The sequence below is a fragment of the Coregonus lavaretus genome, assembly GCF_964263955.1.
Source record: "Coregonus lavaretus genome assembly, chromosome: 11".
Classification (NCBI taxonomy): domain Eukaryota; kingdom Metazoa; phylum Chordata; class Actinopteri; order Salmoniformes; family Salmonidae; genus Coregonus; species Coregonus lavaretus.
The window spans coordinates 19622939-19642746 of NC_139998.1; the positions used below are offsets into that span (position 1 = coordinate 19622939).

General features: G+C 44.2%; 1 protein-coding gene across 2 annotated transcripts in view; it reads right to left on the reverse strand.

Moving 5' to 3' along the window:
- The window catches only part of LOC311137279 (pleckstrin homology domain-containing family G member 7-like), a 36856-nt gene extending 17939 nt beyond the window's left edge, over nt 1–18917 (reverse strand). The window contains exons 1-8 of one of the 2 annotated variants that reach the window (XM_084171697.1): nt 18545–18917; nt 15744–16529; nt 14867–14889; nt 4068–4177; nt 3596–3636; nt 2899–2997; nt 2302–2454; nt 1907–2002 (exon numbers count right to left, since the gene is read on the reverse strand). In XM_084171697.1, the coding sequence (XP_084027823.1) occupies nt 1907–2002; nt 2302–2454; nt 2899–2997; nt 3596–3636; nt 4068–4177; nt 14867–14889; nt 15744–16382 (1161 nt within the window). In that variant the 5' untranslated portion in view covers nt 16383–16529; nt 18545–18917. The remainder of the gene's footprint in view (nt 1–1906; nt 2003–2301; nt 2455–2898; nt 2998–3595; nt 3637–4067; nt 4178–14866; nt 14890–15743; nt 16530–18544) is intronic. The other variant, XM_084171698.1, reaches the window with a different exon arrangement.
- Between the last annotated feature and the right edge of the window lie 891 nt (nt 18918–19808).

Here is a 19808-nt window from a genome sequence, read left to right on the forward strand (position 1 = left end):
GTCCAAATTGGAGATTTCTGGTTCCAACCGCCGTGTCTTTGTGAGAAGCGGTGTGGGTGAATGGATGATCTCCGCATGTGTATTTCTCACCGTAAAGCATGGAGGAGGTGGTGTTATGGTGTGGGGGTGCTTTGCTGGTGACACTGTCTGTGATTTATTTAGAATTCAAGGCACACTTAACCAGCATGGCTACCACAGCATTCTGCAGCGATACGCCATCCCATCTGGTTTGGGCTTAGTGGGACTATCATTTGTTTTTCAACAGGACAATGACCCAACACTCCAGGCTCTGCAAGGGCTAATTTACCAAGAAGGAGAGTGATGGAGTGCTGCATCAGATGACCTGGACACCACAATCCCCCGACATCAACCCAATTGAGATGGTTTGGGATGAGTCGGACCGCAGAGTGAAGGAAAAGCAGCCAACAAGTGCTCGGCATATGTGGGAACTCCTTCAAGACTGTTGAAAAAGCATTCAAGGTGAAGCTGGTTGAGAGAATGCCAAGAGTGTGCAAAGCTGTCATCAAGGCAAAGGGTGGCTACTTTGAAGAATTTAAAATATATTTTGATTTGTTTAACACTTTTTTGGTTACTACATAATTCCATATGTGTTATTTTATAGTTTTGATGTCTTCGCTATTATTCTACAATGTAGAAAATAGTAAAAATAAAGAAAAACCCTTGAGTAGGTGTCCAAACTTTTGACTGGTACTGTATGTATGTATGTATACACACACACCTTCAGACAAGTCCCGTGACACTTGTGGGGGGTCGTAGAGCAAAACGGAAACCACCATCGTGAGTCTCCTCTTTACATAGAGTGGTCATAGTAGTTTGAAGGTCAAACCATTCGGACGCTACATACGTTTTCGTGAGAAGACCGATTTTCGGGATGTCTCATGGTCTGACAAACACCACTCTATCTCTGCCACCTTTCAACACAGATATCTCTAGCTTAAAACCGATGGATTTTGATGGGGATTTTTTTATCATGTTACTTAGATTGACGCACTGTTGTGTCAATCGACTCTAGGGGGTTAAAAAAGATCATACTTTAGGAATGAACAGATGACTGAAGATGTAATGGTTTCTGCGGTAATGGACTCAACAACGTGAAGAAAGTTTGTTGCTCCTTGCTAAAACAAGCAAGGTGTTGTAGCAAACAAGTCTTCGGTTGCCTAGGCAACGCCCCCCACAGTGCAGCAGCAGCACACATAGAAATAGAATGAATAGAACGGCTTGGAAGCTCTAACCCTGGCAATTTGACTGGTAAACTCATTACATGGGTACACTCGCAATGTCTGCCTGGTATTGTGATGCAAAAATGTCCATGGTAATGTAGAATGTTCATTCAAATGATGTAAACTGATGTGGCTCATGCAATGGAATGTATATTTTTTATGTCAACAAATCATAGCACAAATTGATGGTTACACTTCCTGCTTTTATTTCCTGCATCGCTCCAATGGGTACACTCGCAATGGCTGCCAGTCCCATTACGCCATCATTTACATTTTTTTACATTTTTAGTCATTTAGCAGACGCTCTTATCCAGAGCGACTTACAGGAGCAATTAGGGTTAAGTGCCTTGCTCAAGGGCACATCGACAGATTTTTCACCTAGTCGGCTCTGGGATTAGAACCAGCGACCTTTCGGTTACTGGCACAACGCTCTTACCCACTAAGCTACCTGCCGCCCATTGACTTGAATGGGGAGGCCCGTTCTATTCATTCTATTTCTATATCAGCACATGCAGTCAGGAGAGGAAAATAAGAAGTATTCAAACGGTTATTAAGGAGCTGCAGTCATTCGGCTGGCCAGTTACCGCCATCCAAAATTCCATGACCGTCACAGCCCTACTAATCCAACCTAATGTAATATACAGTATGTAGCTCTATGGTCTCACCAGACACAGCTCGTTGAGGTTGGCAAACAGCCTCCAAGAGTCCACGTCAGGCAGGCAGTCCTTCATCTGCAAGTTGGTCAGCGTGGCCAGAAACACCTGAAGGACACAATATATATATTTATTTTTAATTAAACACATTAAAAACACAAACACATTAGAAATATATTAGATATTACACAAAGAAACACAAACAAAAGGGAGGGGTTGGATCTGTTTGTGCTGTATTCGATTTCATAGTAGAGATGAGGTAACATTTCATCTAAAGCTGAAGAAAGAGTTCCCCAACAAAGCCACACAAAGCAAAGGTGTTTGGTTGCAGTGGTGAGGCGCCATTCCTGTTCAAAAGTATGTGTGTGTGTGTGTGTGTGTGTGGAGGCGTATATCTAGTAAGTCACCTCTTTGAGCACCATGAGCTGATCCAGGAAGTAAACACACTCGCTGGTGAAGAGTTCCCAGATGGCTTCCTGTCTCTTGTAGTCCTGAGGGTCACAGTCAGACATCAGCTGAGACGAATCACAGTTCCTCAGGAACTCCTCTAGAGAACAGTCCTGGGGATGGAGGGAATGATAAGACAGATGGATGGTTGGATATATGTTATTTGAATAATACTAAAACCATAATACACGGGGGGGCTGATTCATTGTGGTTTTAACACGGCTGTGCCGGTGCGGTCATAAGTACAAGGCGACAGCATTCTGTAACCTGTCTTGTTACTATCCTCAATGCTGTAACTCTATTATCGTCTGCTGTCTAGATAAAGTTTATAAATGTATGGTTGTCATGTGCGTAGGCCAACAATAAAGTCTTGTTCCCGTCCAATGTGTCATTTATAGGTTTCATGGGCTTCCTTGTTCCTATAGTAATTCTTAGGAGCACTGACTCAATTATGACTGGGTCCCAAGTTACAAATGCAGACATGTAACAATTAGACATTACACAGCTAGGAGGGAAAAGGGCTTCTTCAGCTCTGGTGTTCATATGCCTTTCCTCACCTTGTACTTCTGGAAGTCTGTGTCCCTCCAGTCTTGAATCCGTTCCTTCAATAGACATTTCTCAATATCAGATGAAGTGCGTGTTGTTTTCCCTTTAGTCTGAGAGGAACAAATACAGGTCAAACATTACTTGAACAATCAATCCGTTTTCTTTTTACTATAGATATGAGTGTCTGTTTGTCTAAGTGGGAATGTGTGTGTGTGTATAGTAAGAGTGAATGTGTGTATGTATCTGTGTGTGTATGAGTACGAGCGTATGTGTATGAGTACGAGCGTGTGTGTGTGTGTGCCCGCTTGTGTGCACGGTCATGCACTTATGGAAGTGAACAGTGGAACAGTGAACTACAGTACACACAAATAGTGTTTTGTTCATATATTTGCCCATCTATCTATCAGTCTGGTCAAACACCTTTAATATGAATTGATTTGGATTGAATTGGTTTGGCTCAGTGTGTTGACACATTATGAAATCTCAGGAGGCCATGAGAACAGAGGGGAAGAAAGTGTATTCATTAATATGCTTTGATTAAAAGTGGGTCAGAGAACAATATCCTTAATTCCATTGCAGCTTGCCTGAGCACACTGGCAGCTTCAACGCACTAGCAAACAAACCACAAACAACTAGACTGACTGGTGGCAGGGCAGGCTAGCTAGGGCGTGTAGCAGGTGGAAAACAACAAACAGACAGCACACATACCGTGCCACGTATGGAGAAAGGCCACTTGGGTTTTTTGGTGTCTGTGGAAACGGAGAACACAGTATTGTCATTATCTACAAAGGCCTAGCTTCATAGGTCTGCTGTTGAGAAAATGTAAATTAGATAGGATTTTACAGGAAATGACGCTTTAAGTGCAAACAGCCTTATCATTTTGCCTGAATGTGGCAATAATCTGAAAATAGTTAAGGAATGTTGCTTATATATTTGTGTAAGTGAACTTCTGATGCAGGTACTAACATCATAGCTAGGTAACCATAGAATTAGAATACTATTTCCTAACTAATTCCTAATATTAAATAGTAATTTAATAGGATCTCTATGTAGGTAACTGTAAAATAATATCTATAACAAATAACACTGTAGGCCTAAAATCTGGTCTTAAAAGTAATCAAAAACAAGCTGTTGACAAAAATGTATCAATAAAGTGAAGAAAAGCAGCTTTGGCGTTAACCTGAGAAGTTGAGTATGTCTGCCGCCCCATTGGACACAAACAGGTCCCCCGGCGAAACATCCAATCCGGGCAGACTGACCACCACAGAACTCCGCCTCCTCTCCTGCAGTCTGGGGGAACAGGAAGAGATCAGGGTATGAAGAGGGAGAAAGTTTGTAGAACATTCTGACCAATAAAGGACAGTTTCTATACAAAACTGACCAATAAGGCCCAATAGTAACCAAGGACTTTCTAACTAGTGTGACTAACAGTATTTTAGGTGTGAGGTATACAGTATGTCAAAATTAGGTATATCATCATATAAAAAGGTATAACAGTGAGTAATGGCATAATAAGTGAGGTGTAATACAACGTGAGGAATAGAGCATGTCAGTGAGGTACAGCATAATACCGTTGTAATAATGACAATGAGTAATGGTGTAATAAATGGAGGTACATTAATCAACATAATGGGGTCAACAGACTGCCAAGAAGACTGTTTAACCGGAAACAACTGAATTCCTTTTGGCATTTCTACATTATTGAAATACCATGTGTACTCACTGCACTGTGAACAAGCAAGCGAATGAGGGTTTGTGATAAATATTAACATAAAAGCATGAGAACTAGAGTCTACTGTATGGAACAGTGGCAGGATTTGCCTCCATAATATGGGTGGATAGAAATAATAATACGTTTAATATGTAAAGAACTGTTGTTACCCCCAAGGTGCTCAAAAATTATAATAAACAATCCAGAATATAAAACACAAACAAAACTATGTACAGGTGTCGCCAGATCCGGAGGACATGGGAACAGAATTAGCAGATGTCCTTGAAAGCTTTTCTGAACAGCACAGTCTTGAGCTGTGCCTTAAAGGAGGACAGAGACTCTGCGGCCGTAATAGTGTCTAGAAGTGCGTTCCACGGCAGCGGAGCCATGCAACTGAAAGTCCTGGCATCCATAGATTTTAGTCTGCTGCGGGGCTGCTGAAGGGAGACGGATCTGGAGGAGCGAAGGGTGCGTGTGGGGCAGGAGGGTAGAATGGAGGTCAGACCGGTACTTGGGTCCAGAGTTGTGGATAGCTTGGTAGGTGTGAACCAGGATTTTGTAGTCTATGCGTGAGCATATGGGAAGCCAGTGGAGGTTAACAGCACTGGAGTGATGTGCTCGCAGGGGGAGGTGTGGGTGAGGACACGTGCAGCACAGTTATGGACATATTGTAGCCTGTTTTAGGCACTTGGCAGATGTGCCAACAAAAAGGGCATTACGATAGTCCAAACGGGATGAAATAAAGGAGTGGATGAGTCGCTCAGCTGCAGGGTGTGATAGCATAGGTCGTAACCTGGCAATGTTCCGTAGATTGAAAAATTAGACTGGTCACAATTTTGATGTGGGCCTCAAACGAGAGCTGACTGTCAAATATCACACCCAGGTTGTGAACCTCACTGGAGGGGAGGACCTTGACATCATCAATATTGAGGCTGTAGCTGCTGATGTTGTTTTATGATGGTGCGCGTGTCAATCAGGACGGCCTCTGTCTTTTTGCAGTTTAACTGCAGGAAACTCAACTGCATCCACGCTTTGATGTCCTGTAGGCAGCTGACCAGAAGTGCACAGGTGTGCAGTGGCACTGGCAGTGTCAGTGTTTGTGGAGACATACAGCTGAGTGTCATCAGCATGAAAGTGAAAGCCCAGTCCTTGTTTCCTCAAGATGTTTCCCAGTGCCAGCATGTAGATACAAATCAATAGTGGCCCCAGGACTGAGCCTTGAGGGACCCCCTGTCGGACCACAACTGTGTCTGACCTACTAGGACCGATGGCCAGTCCAGGACAGTGTCTGACAGGCCCAGGAGCTTCTCCATGCGGTCCAGCAGGATGGCACGGCTGACCGTGCCGAATGCTGCACTGAGGTACAGCAGTATGAGGATGCTGGCAGCCCCAGTCAGCATTCATGAGGAGGTAATTGGTTACCCTTACCAGGGCAGTCTCGGTACTGTGTCTAGCTCTGTAACCCAACTGGAAGGGCTCAAGTAGGTTGTGATTGGCCAGAAGGTTTTGGAGTTGGCTAGAAACAGCATGTTCGAGGACCTTCCTCAGGAAGGACAGGTTGGAAATAGGCCTGTAGTTCTGGCGGTTGTCATGGTCAGATCCAGGCTTTTTAAGTACTGGTGTGACTGCAGACAGTTTGAGCTGAGGAGGGACACAACCAGTGATGAGGGACTTGTTAATTTCTGTGAAGAAAGGCTCCAGAGCAGGTAAGCAGGTCTTGACAAGGGAAGTGGGGATAGGGTCAAATGAGCAAGTGGTGGGCCTCATTGTCCTAACCAGCTTGGTTACATCAAGTAGTGTCTAACAGGTCATCCTAGCTCTCGCGTGTTGTTGTTAAGGGTAAACTGAAGGTAAACACAGAAGGTAAATACCCAAATGATCAATTCAAATCAAGCAGAATTAATGAATTAAAGACTGCCAATTAAAGCCCCCATGCAGTCTTTGTAATTGTATTTTTAAATCATCACTGTATGTCTAATAAATCATTGTGTGTGTTTATGAAAATAACTTAAAAATACATTTTTTATCATTTATTTCCCTGAGCCTCCTAGCTCTGATTGGCTGATAGGATGGTCTAGCACCCACCCCCATACCCAGATGAACAGTCATTGGTCATATTGTGACATCATGAAATTCCAGCTTTTTTTCTTTCTTTTTTTACACCTCTTACACAAAAAGGGCATCATCATTTTCACAATTTCAAAGTGTTTTTTAAACTTTTTTTTTGATGGAAATATCTTCTTTTTTTAACAGGAAAATCTTGTTTTTAACTGCATCGCACCTTTAAGGAATTGATGTGTTGTTGACATCTTATGCATTAGTTATGTAGTTTGCTATGGTAGAAAGTATTTAATTGTCATTTTTTTTCTAAAAGTTCTAGACAAAATAAATCATACAAAAATAAAATTATTCATGGCAAAAGTATTGAACCCCATGAGTCAATACATGTTAGACTCATATTTGGCAGCGATTAGGGGGAAATTCAGACCACAGTTACGCACAAGTAAATGGTACTTTTTATGTACTTTTCTCTCTACGCGTATTCTGACCTTGAACTTAAGCAGGGGGAAATTGCCAGTGCCACCAAGTTACACATTTGGGGTGGAGATCAAAGAAAGAGGCGTGGCGGAGGTGTGTCTACACCGTATTCTGACCTTCACTTAATTCCCTAAGAATTCCACCACCTTTACGCACAGGGAAACAGTTGAATAAGGTTGAGCGAACCTGCCAGTTCCAAGTGGAAAAAGCATCTACTTTCTTTTTTCCAATAGAAATAACAGCATTCTCAATGCACTGTAATTTATAAATTGATATGATAAGAACAGTCATTTGGAAGCAAACAGAAAATCATAACTTGACATGTGTTGCGGCCCCTTTTCCACAGTAAAGTAGGCTATAAATAGCTGTGCCGTTATTCAACATTTTAATTGTATGCCCTCATAATTTGCGGGGATGGAATTTGGAGACCCAAACTATAGGCTTCTGTAGCGCCGAACATAGAGTTGATTTATGCACTTTAGAATGTTTTAATTATTATGCCCAGGCTTACCTCAGTTTTATTTAACAATTTGTATCATGTTAAATATTAGCCACTATCGGGAGCCACCGTCAGTAATACCCACATATATATAACTGTCACTTCAGTGTTCATTTCCTTTAATATGTAGCCTACATTTTACATAATTCCATTTAGTTTACCCTTCTTTCTCATGTCTGTGTAGTTGTTCCTGAGGGTCGCTAGCAATAGTGGATCATATTAGGCTAACGTTGTACAATAACGTAGCGTATTTGAATCATTATAGAATTCAGACCACACGTAGCAGTTTAAACCTGGAGCAGAGTTCACGACGTCTGGACCGTTGTCATTACAGTTCCATGATTAGTGAGGATTATGGAAGAGTTATTGGACTAGCCTATTGTTCAACCACTACTGTACACTTTTTTCACCTTCCAATATTTAATGGATTGAACTTGAATATGGATTAGTCGAACCACTGCATTTTTGTGCATAAAGGCTCTCCAAACCAGTTGTTTATGATTCATAGATACTTTCCTAACCCTAAACTTTGTCTAAATAATCTAAAAAAATCAGAGTATCTACCAGTTGGTGTTGAAACTGAGACAAATATGCATTTATTTAGATGGCTTTCATTCATTGATCCCTAATATTGTGAACCCGTTCTCTCAATGTATTCTAGTGACCAGGTCTGGAACCAACAGGACCCAAACTGCTTCTACCCCCAAGCCATTAGACTGCTAAATAGTTACTTAAATAGTTAACCAATAGCTACCCGGACTATCTGGATTGACCCTTTATGCACTAACTCTTCACATACGCTGATGCTACTGTTTATCATCTATCCTGTAGCCTAGTCACTTTCCCTACGTACAGTATATATACACATATCTACCTCAATTACCTCATACCCCTGCACATCGACTCGGTACCCTGTGTATATAGACAAGTTATCGTTACTCATTGTGTATTTATTCCTTGTGTTATTATTTTTCTATTATTTCTATATTTTTTTCTCTGCATTGTTGGGAACGGCCCTTAAGTAAGGATTTCACTGTTAGTCTACACCTGTTGTTTACAAAGCATGTGACAAATACAATTTTATTTGCTTTGTGTCTGTTGACAAAATTCCAATTAAAGGTTTAAAGGGATGGCTTAAGATAAATGTAGTAAAACCCCTATTGAATGAAAACTCCACAAGAAAATCTGTTGGCCAGCAAATAGGAGGGTTTTCAGTGGTTGAATGTATTTATCCCATTCATGCTAGGTCATATTCATTAGGGCACACCGTAGCAAAACATTTTGCAACGGAAAACAGTCCGGTTTTTTTCAGTTTGGTGCCTAATGAATACGATCCTGGTTTCGTAACTCTGTGACATACAGTTGAAGTCGGAAGTTTACATACACATACACTCAGTTCCTTTCCTGAGGATGGCTCACCCCTCACAGTTTTGGGGGATTTCAACCTCCCTACGTCCACATTTGACTCATTTCTCTCTGCCTCCTTCTTTCCACTCCTCTCCTCTTTTGACCTCACCCTCTCACCGTCCCCCCCCTACTCACAAGGCAGGCAATACGCTTGACCTCATCTTTACTAGATGCTGCTCTTCTACTAATCTCACTGCAACTCCCCTCCATGTCTCCGACCACTACTTTGTTTCCTTTTCTCTCTCGCTCTCTGCCCCTACACAGATGGTAATGCGCCGCCGCAACCTTCGCTCTCTCTCTCCCACTACTCTCTCCTCTTCCATCCTATCATCTCTTCCCTCTGCTCAATCCTTCTCCCTCCAATCTCCTGATTCTGCCTCCTCAACCCTCCTCTCCTCCCTTTCTGCATCCTTTGACTCTCTGTGTCCCCTATCCTCCCGGCCGGCTCGGTCCTCCCCTCCAGCTCCGTGGCTTGATGACTCATTGCGAGCTCACAGAACAGAGCTCCGGGCAGCGGAGCGGAAATGGAAGAAAACTAAACTCCCTGCCGACCTGGCATCTTTTCACTCCCTCCTCTCTACATTTTCTTCATCTGTTTCTGCTGCTAAGGCCACTTTCTACCACTCTAAATTCCAAGCATCTGCCTCTAACCCTAGGAAGCTCTTTGCCACATTTTCCTCCCTGCTGAATCCTCCCCCCCCCCCCCCCCCCCTCCTCCTCTCTCTCTGTGGATGACTTCGTCAACCACTTTGAAAAGAAGGTTGACGACATCCGATCCTCGTTTGTTAAGTCTAATGACACTGCTGGTCCTACTCACACTGCCCTACCCTATGCTTTGACTTCTTTCTCCCCTCTCTCTCCAGATAAAATCCTGCGACTTGTGACTGCAGGCCGCCCAACAACCTGCCCGCTTGACCCCATCCCCTCCTCTCTTCTCCAGACCATCTCCGGTGACCTTCTCCCCTACCTCACCTCGCTGATCAACTCATCCTTGACCGCTGGCCATGTCCCTTCCGTCTTCAAGAGAGCGAGAGTTGCACCCCTTCTCAAAAAACCAACACTCGATCCCACTGATGTCAACAACTACAGACCAGTATCCCTTCTTTCTTTTCTTTCCAAAACTATTGAGCGTGCCGTCTTTAGCCAACTCTCTTGCTATCTCTCTCAGAATGACCTTCTTGATCCAAACCAGTCAGGTTTCAGGACTGGTCATTCAACTGAGACTGCTCTTCTCTGTGTCACGGAGGCTCTCCGCACTGCTAAAGCTAACTCTCTCTCCTCTGCTCTTGTCCTTCTAGACCTGTCTGCTGCCTTTGATACTGTGAACCATCAGATTCTCCTCTCCACCCTCTCCGAGCTGGGCATCTCCGGCGCGGCTCACTCCTGGATTGCGTCCTACCTGACCGGTCGCTCCTACCAAGTGGCGTGGCGAGAAGCTGTCTCCGCACCACGTGCTCTCACCACTGGTGTCCCCCAGGGCTCAGTTCTAGGCCCTCTCCTATTCTCCCTATACACCAAGTCACTTGGCTCTGTCATATCCTCACATGGCCTCTCCTATCATTTCTACGCTGACGATACACAACTAATCTTCTCCTTTCCCCCTTCTGATAACCAGGTGGCGAATCGCATCTCTGCATGTCTGGCAGACATATCAGTATGGATGACGGATCACCACCTCAAGCTGAACCCTGGCAAGACGGAGCTGCTCTTCCTCCCGGGGAAGGACTGCCCGTTCCATGATCTCGCCATCACGGTTGACAACTCCGTTGTGTCCTCCTCCCAGAGTGCGAAGAGCCTTGGCGTGACCCTGGACAACACCCTGTCGTTCTCCGCTAACATCAAGGCGGTGACCCGATCCTGCAGGTTCATGCTCTACAACATTCGGAGAGTACGACCCTGCCTTACACAGGAAGCGGCACAGGTCCTAATCCAGGCACTTGTCATCTCCCGTCTGGATTACTGCAACTCGCTGTTGGCTGGGCTCCCTGCCTGTGCCATTAAACCCCTACAACTCATCCAGAATGCCGCAGCCCGTCTGGTGTTCAACCTTCCCAAGTTCTCTCACGTCACCCCCCTCCTCCGCACACTCCACTGGCTTCCAGTTGAAGCTCGCATCCGTTACAAGACCATGGTGCTTGCCTATGGAGCAGTGAGGGGAACGGCACCTCCGTACCTTCGGGCTCTGATCAGTCCCTACACCCAAACGAGGGCATTGCGTTCATCCACCTCTGGCCTGCTGGCTCCCCTTCCTCTGCGGAAGCATAGTTCCCGCTCAGCCCAGTCAAAACTGTTCGCTGCTCTGGCACCCCAATGGTGGAACAAGCTCCCTCACGACGCCAGGACAGCGGAGTCACTCACCACCTTCCGGAGACATTTGAAACCCCACCTCTTTAAGGAATACCTGGGATAGGATAAAGTAATCCTTCTACCCCCCCCCCCCCCCCCCCCCAAAAAAAAAAAAAAAAAAAAAAAAAGTGGTTTTCCCACTGGCTATAGGGTGAATGCACCAATTTGTAAGTCGCTCTGGATAAGAGCGTCTGCTAAATGACGTAAATGTGCCCTTGAGCAAGGCACTTAACCCTAATTGCTCCTGTAAGTCGCTCTGGATAAGAGCGTCTGCTAAATGACTAAAATGTTAAATGTTAAATGTAATTAAAACTCGTTTTTCAACCACTCCACAAGTTGGTTAGGATATCTACTTTGTGCATGACACAAATAATTTTTCCAACAATTGTTTACAGACAGATTATTTCACTTATAATTCACTGTATCACAATTCCAGTGGTTCAGAAGTTTACATACACTAAGTTGACTGTGCCTTTAAACAGCTTGGAAAATTCCAGAAAATAATGTCATGGCTTTAGAAGCTTCTGATAAGGCTAATTGACATCATTTGAGTCAATTGGAGGTGTACCTGTGGATGTATTTCAAGGCCTACCTTCAAACTCAGTGCCTCTTTGCTTGACATCATAGGAAAATCAAAAGAAATCAGCCAAGATCTCAGAAAAAAATGTGTAGACCTCAACAAGTATAAACACCATGGGACCACGCAGCCGTCATACCGCTCAGGAAGGAGACGCGTTCTGTCTCCTAGAGATGAACGTACTTTGGTGCGAAAAGTGCAAATCAATCCAGAACAGCAAAGGACCTTGTGAAGATGCTGGAGGACACAGGTACAAAAGTATCTATATCCACAGCAAATCTAGTCCTATATCGACATAACCTGAAAGGCCGCTCAGCAAGGAAGAAGCCACTGCTCCAAAACCGCCATAAAAAAGCCAGACTACGGTTTGCAACTGCACATGGGGACAAAGATCGTACTTTTTGGAGAAATGTCCTCTGGTCTGATGAAACAAAATTAGAACTGTTTGGCCATAATGACCATCCGTTATGTTTGGAGGAAAAAGGGGAAGGCTTGCAAGCCGAAGAACACCATCCCAACCGTGAAGCACGGGGGTGGCAGCATCATGCTGTGGGTGTGCTTTGCTGCAGGAGGGCCTGGTGCACTTCACAAAATAGATGGCATCATGAGGAAGGAAAATTATGTGGATATATTGAAGCAACATCTCAAGACATCAGTCAGGAAGTTAAAGCTTGGTCGCAAATGGGTCTTCCAAATGGACAACGACCCCAAGCATACTTCCAAAGTTGTGGCAAAATGGCTTAAGGACAACAATGTCAAGGTATTGGAGTGGCCATCACAAAGCCCTGACCTCAATCCTATAGAAAATGTGTGGGCAGAACTGAAAAAGCGTGTGCGAGCAAGGAGGCCTGCAAACCTGACTCAGTTACACCAGCTCTGTCAGGAGGAATGGGCCAAAATTCACCCAACTTATTGTGGGAAGCTTGTGAAAGGCTACCTGACACATTTGACCCAAGTTAAACAATTTAAAGGCAACGCTACCAAATACTAATTGAGTGTATGTAAACTTCTGACCCAATGGGAATGTGATGAAATAAATCACTCTATTATTTTTCTGACATTTCACATTCTTAAAATAAAGTGGTGATCCTAACTGACCTAAGACAGGGAATTTTTACTAGGATTAAATGTCAGGAATTGTGAAAAACTGAGTTTAAATGTATTTGGCTAAGGTGTATGTAAACTTCCGACTTCAACTGTAGTTCAGAGCTAATCGGTTATAGGCAAATTCCCCTCCTGCCATGAAATAATGTACAGGCATTGTGGTAATTTTTGGCTAAGCCAAGTGGGGACACATACAGTGAGAGAAAAAAGTATTTGATCCCCTGCTGATTTTGTACGTTTGCCCACTGACAAAGAAATGATCAGTCTATAATTTTAATGGTAGGTTTATTTGAACAGTGAGAGACAGAATAACAACAAAAAAATCCAGAAAAACACATGTCAAAAATGTTATTAATTGATTTGCATTTTAATGAGGGAAATAAGTATTTGACCCCCCTCTCAATCAGAAAGATTTCTGTCTCCCAGGTGTCTTTTATACAGGTAACGAGCTGAGATTAGGAGCACACTCTTAAAGGGAGTGCTCCTAATCTCAGTTTGTTACCTGTATAAAAGACACCTGTCCACAGAAGCAATCAATCAGATTCCAAACTCTCCACCATGGCCAATACCAAAGAGCTCTCCAAGGATGTCAGGGACAAGATTGTAGACCTACACAAGGCTGGAATGGGCTACAAGACCATCGCCAAGCAGCTTGGTGAGAAGGTGACAACAGTTGGTGCGATTATTTGCAAATGGAAGAAACACAAAATAACTGTCAATCTCCCTCGGCCTGAGGCTCCATGCAAGATCTCACCTCGTGGAGTTGCAATGATCATGAGAACGGTGAGGAATCAGCCCAGAACTACACGGGAGGATCTTGTCAATGATCTCAAGACAGCTAGGACCATAGTCACCAAGAAAACAATTGGTAACACACTACGCCGTGAAGGACTGAAATCCTGCAGCGCCCGCAAGGTCCCCCTGCTCAAGAAAGCACATATACAGGGCCGTCTGAAGTTTGCCAATGAACATCTGAATGATTCAGAGGAGAACTGGGTGAAAGTGTTGTGGTCAGATGAGACCAAAATCGAGCTCTTTGGCTTCAACTCAACTCGCCGTGTTTGGAGGAGGAGGAATGCTGCGTATGACCCCAAGAACACCATCCCCACCGTCAAACATGGAGGTGGAAACATTATGCTTTGGGGGTGTTTTTCTGCTAAGGGGACAGGACAACTTCACCGCATCAAAGGAACGATGGACGGGGCCATGTACCGTCAAATCTTGGGTGAGAACCTCCTTCCCTCAGCCAGGGCATTGAAAATGGGTTGTGGATGGGTATTCCAGCATGACAATGGCCAAGGCAAAACAAAGGAGTGGCTCAAGCCAGCCTCCAGACCTTAATCCCATTGAAAATCTGTGGAGGGAGCTGAAGGTTTGAGTTGCCAAATGTCAGCCTCGAAACCTTAATGACTTGGAGAAGATCTGCAAAGAGGAGTGGAACAAAATCCCTCCTGAGATGTGTGCAAACCTGGTGGCCAACTACAAGAAACGTCTGACCTCTGTGATTGCCAACAAGGGTTATGCCACCAAGTACTAAGTCATGTTTTGCAGAGGGGTCAAATACTTATTTTCCTCATTAAAATGCAAATCAATTTATAACATTTTTGACATGCATTTTTCTGGATTTTTTTGTTGTTATTCTGTCTCTCACTGTTCAAATAAACCTACCATTAAAATTATAGACTGATCATGTCTTTGTCAGTGGGCAAACGTACAAAATCAACAGGGGATCAAATACTTTTTTCCCCTCACTGTAACATTCAAATCACTCTGTGGAGTTGCAGGCAACACACTAACCTATTATGGCAAGCCTCCTTGTCCTGTAAAAAGAGACGAAAGAGCATTGGTTAGGATAATTATATGTTGAACATGGCTTGTTATACAGCAGATACTAATGTGAAAGAGCAAACACAGACCGTGAACGATAGTACAGTACATCTATCTAAACATTAGGGATCGGTTTCTTGGACACAGATTAACCATAGTCTTGGACTAAGAAGAACTTTCAAAACAGAGAATCTCCATTGAACGTGCTTTTTAGTCCAGGACTAAGATTCATTTGGGTTCAATTATGATTTTAGAGCCTTGGGTGTGATTTGAAAGGTGCACAAACTCATGCAGTGTACATAACACAAATCAACATTACACAGGCCTCCTGGTCCTACACAACATGGCTATATCTCTTACAAACAAGTGTTTTTCATGTGGTCGTTTGAATTAGAATAGCCCTCTAATATCTGCAGAGAATGTCGGGGCTCTATTGAGAATGGCCCAGGTTGAATGCTGGGAGCCCAATGAATAGATCCCCCCCCCCCCCACCCCCACCCAATATCTTATTCTATCTATTATTGGATGATTGCTGACGGTGGTGAATAGGAGGCCTGTGTGTGTGTGTGTGTGAGTGAAAGACTGAGGCTTGCTGGGTGGTGGGGCTACGCTGAGCTGTCAGTGTAACTGCTGATTCATTTGCTGTCAAAAGCTGGCATTGTGAGCAGCCACCACAGGAGGCCAGGGAGAATGAGAGGGCTACTACCCAGGAGGAATGTGGTGGAGGAGCTACTGGCCATCTGATTTACAAGGCTCAGATAAAAACTCATTATAAAGCCACAGTGTGGCATACGGCTGCAATTCATGTGCAACTGAATCATTTTGGTGATTATAACATTAAACTCACCTGATCATCGCTATTATCAGGAAATTCAAAGTCTTTACTAACACTTTGCACACTACGTGCGCACAGAGATTCTTGTCTCGTGCAAGTGATACCATTGTCAAAAGTATTTGATCTATGTGATCTGCTTTTCCCCAGGTCTGCAGATGAATTGGGCTGATTATCGTGGTGGTTCTCTCCATCGGGAGGTGGGCAGGCCGCCAGCGGAGACTTGTGCCTGTGTATTGGGGAGAGGGGACTCAAAAGGGATGGTGTCTCTTCCGTACCCGACTCCTCTTGTGTGCTGTTCATCCTCATCGGGTCCCGGAAGTCCACCTGCGGACGTCGCGTGCTCCTCATCCTCCTCAAGGTAGGGGACGTGGAGATACGAGCCAGGGCTTGTCGGTCAAACTGGGTGAGCAAGCCGTCGGTCTCGTGTTTCAGTTTGGAGTGCGTTCTGGCCAAATCTATATGCATGATAAAGGGGTTGCTGGTCTGCGTCTCCTTATCTTCGGTGAGTTTTGAGACCGTTTGCGTCTCAACATTGGTCACCCCCGTCACAGCCTCATTCTCATTCTCTAGCCACTGAATGTAACTCCAGTCCAAACTTTTCTCAGTGTCCTGGCCATCCTCGTGCACTATAACCTGTTTCAGAGTAGACATCTTGACCAAGATGGCATTGTAGACCTAATTATGTCAGAAAAACGTTGGTCCGTAGGTCCTTGTTTTTACCAGGTGTGTTGGGGTCAGATCATCCAGGTGCATTCCACTGGCAGTTTAGCAGCAAGCAACCACGTTTCAGACACGTTTCTGGGAAATAAACAAAATATCTGTATTAGGTAGGTCTAATACAATAGCCTACGAGTTAAACACAAAGCAGTCTGGGCGTGCAGTCAAGTCAATCTTTTTTGTTCAGAGTTCAGACCACGTTGTGAAACAGTGAAATTATGGATTTGTGAGCTGCATACTTATCACATGTTTTGTCAACAGAGGGTGGGGGCAGGGGAAGTTAGCTTACAGTTGGTGTTCATAATGTACAGAAAGTAGGCCCTGTCTCTAACAAGCTCCAAGACTACTGTTGCCTTAGCTACAGATTGCACACCAGATAATGTGATACACTACATGGTCAAACATCTCATTCCAAAATCATGGACATTAATATGGCGTTGGTCCCCCCTTAGCTGTTATAAGAGCCTCAACTCTTCTGGGAAGGTTTTTCCACTAGATATTGGAACATTGCTACGGGGACTTGCTTCCATTCAGCCACAAGAGCATTGGTGAGGTCGGGCACTGATGTTGGGCGTTTAAGCCTGGCGTTCCAATTCAACACAAAGATGTTCGATGGGGTTGAGGTCAGGGCTCTGTGCAGCCCAGTCAAGTTCTTCCACACTGATCTCGACAAACCATTTCTGGTATGGACCTCGCTTTGTGCATGGGGGCATTGTCATGCTGAAACAGGAAAGGGCCTTCCCCAAACTGTAGCCACAAAGTTGGAAGCACAGATTCGTCTAGAATGTCATTGTATGCTGTAGCGTTAAGATTTCCCTTCACTGGAACTAAGGGGCCTAGCCCGAACCATGAAAAACAGCCCCAGACCATTATTCCTCCTCCACTAAACTTTCCAGTTGGCACTATGCATTGGGGCAGGTAGCATTCTCCTGGCATCCGCCAAACCCATATTTGTCCGTCGGACTGCCAAATGGTGAAGCGTGATTCATCACTCCAGAGAATGCGTTTCCAGAAGAACAGTTATTGTGTTGACGTTGTTTCCAGAGGCAGTTTGGAACTCAGTTGTGAGTGTTGCAACAGAGGACAGATGATTTTTATGCGCTAAGCACTTCAGCACCCGGCGGTTCCGTTCTGTGAGTGGCTGAGCCGTTGTTGTAGACGTTTCCACTTCACAATAACAGCACTTACAGTTGACCGGAGCAGCTCTAGCAGGGCAGAAATTTGACTAACTTACTTTTTGGAAAGGTGGCATCCTACGGTGGTGCCACTTTCAAAGTCAATGAGCTCTTCAGTACGGGCCATTCTACTGCCAATGTTTGTCTATGGAGATTGCATGGTTGTGTGCTCGATTTTATACACCTGTCAGCAACGGGTGTGGCTGAAATAGCCGAATCCACTAATTTGAAGGGTGTCCACATCCTTTTGTATATATAGTGTACATGTTTGGCCGAATCGAGAACATAGATACTATAGCGAAGTTAAAGTTGGTCGAAAATGTACTGTGCTACGCCAAACAGTACCTATCCTGTAATGCCCAGTAATGGATACCAAAAATCTTGGCGTACAATCTGTAGCTATCGTTGCCTGTAAAAAAACTGTAGTCTTACCTTCGTCATTGCCGATAGCTATGGGGTTTAAAGTCTACTTAAAACAACCCAAAGATTGTATTATTGAACACAGTAGAACATTGATGCTGCTGAACACAGTAGAACATTGATGCTGCACTACACTGCAACGTTGTATCAGTTCAGTGTCATCCATTGACAGTTTATCGCGTGGGAAACAAAGAACGACACAAGCACCTGATCCAACTTTCCAATACTCCATTTAGACGTTTACATTGGGCCCCTCCAGGCCATGTAAAGTGATATTCAATCAAATCAGGTAGGATTGTTTCATAAACACATCAGAATTCCCAACAATAAAAACAATTACAGACCTATGAGCTCTTTAGCGTTGTCGCCGTGTGCGGATTTCAGAAGAGAAACCCCGCACACCCACGAGGTGATTACAGTGGGAAAAACATTATAAACTACATTATCTAGGCTACAATTATCATCACCCAATGATAGGCTAAATAACAACAAATTACTCACATGACAAAAGTTAAAAAGGAGTCGACTGAAGAAGAGCAAATCCAGCTGTGTTTCCTCTCTATTTCGCAATGGCTCATCCGCTGCGCTGGCGCTGTAGCGACGACTTTGGGGTGCTGCGCTTCGGGTTGTTCATGCCAATCCGACCGCCCTGTGAAACAAAAAAGTGGAGCCAACTCCCGGCACTAGTCTCGGCCACTGTTCATACTGTTCCTTTTCACATGACAAAGCTCAGAGACATGTGTAATGCCTCGGAAAGATTTCATGAGTGCGTGTCCAATTGTTTCCTACCCGAAATTTGAATGGGTGTTGTGAGTCACCGAGAAAGTTTAGTTCAGACAATGGATATGTACGCAATGCTATTGTGACAAGTACCGTATAATTAGTGGGAGGGACTGAACTAAAGGACCGTTAATATGTAGGCATACTAGTCTTTTTCTATCCAGCATTGAGTTGAGGTAAAGGTGTGTGTGTGAACATAGAGAGGATCCGTTACATCACGTGCGAAAGCAGGGCCGTGCACAGACCTTTGGGGGGTGGGGCTGCTCAAACTAAAAAAAGGACAGCCTCCCCCCCAAAAAACATAAAATCGACTTTCATGATTCATAACTACAAATTCATAACATCGCAACTGCCTCTGTAGCAAAAATGTCAACATATGCCTATTTATTTTCTACAACAAACACTTGTCATTACACAGTGTAGGCAGGTGACGTTGACACGGTCGTAACTAGTTACCATTTACATTTACATTTTAGTCATTTAAAATGTCGTCTATCTATTTAGCAGACGCTCTTATCCAGAGCGACTTACAGTTAGTGAGTGCATAAATTTTTTCATACCACAGCCACAAAGTCATAAACCCCGCCCATTTATCGTCTTAAAATGTGTTTTTAAACCTAACCACACCGCTAACCTTATAGCTAACCCTAAATTAAGACCAACAAGCTTATTTTTGTTTTCATACATTTTTCGATATACCCAATTTTGACGTTGTGTCTGTGGTAACTAGTGGAAACAGGATGACACTGGAGTGAAAATGTATTCCTGTCCCCACTTGTCCTGTCAAATGTTTCCCCGTACTGTCCTGATCTGATCCCGCAATAGTTCGATAACACTGGAACATTCCTGTCCCGTACCCGATAAAAAGCACTCCCGTCCCGCACAATTATTTACGTTTAGAAATCAGAGATAACTTCCTCTGTCAGCTGCTGCTGGTCATGAGACAGTTGTCCGCACACACCCCAGCTAGCACATAACGTTCTGA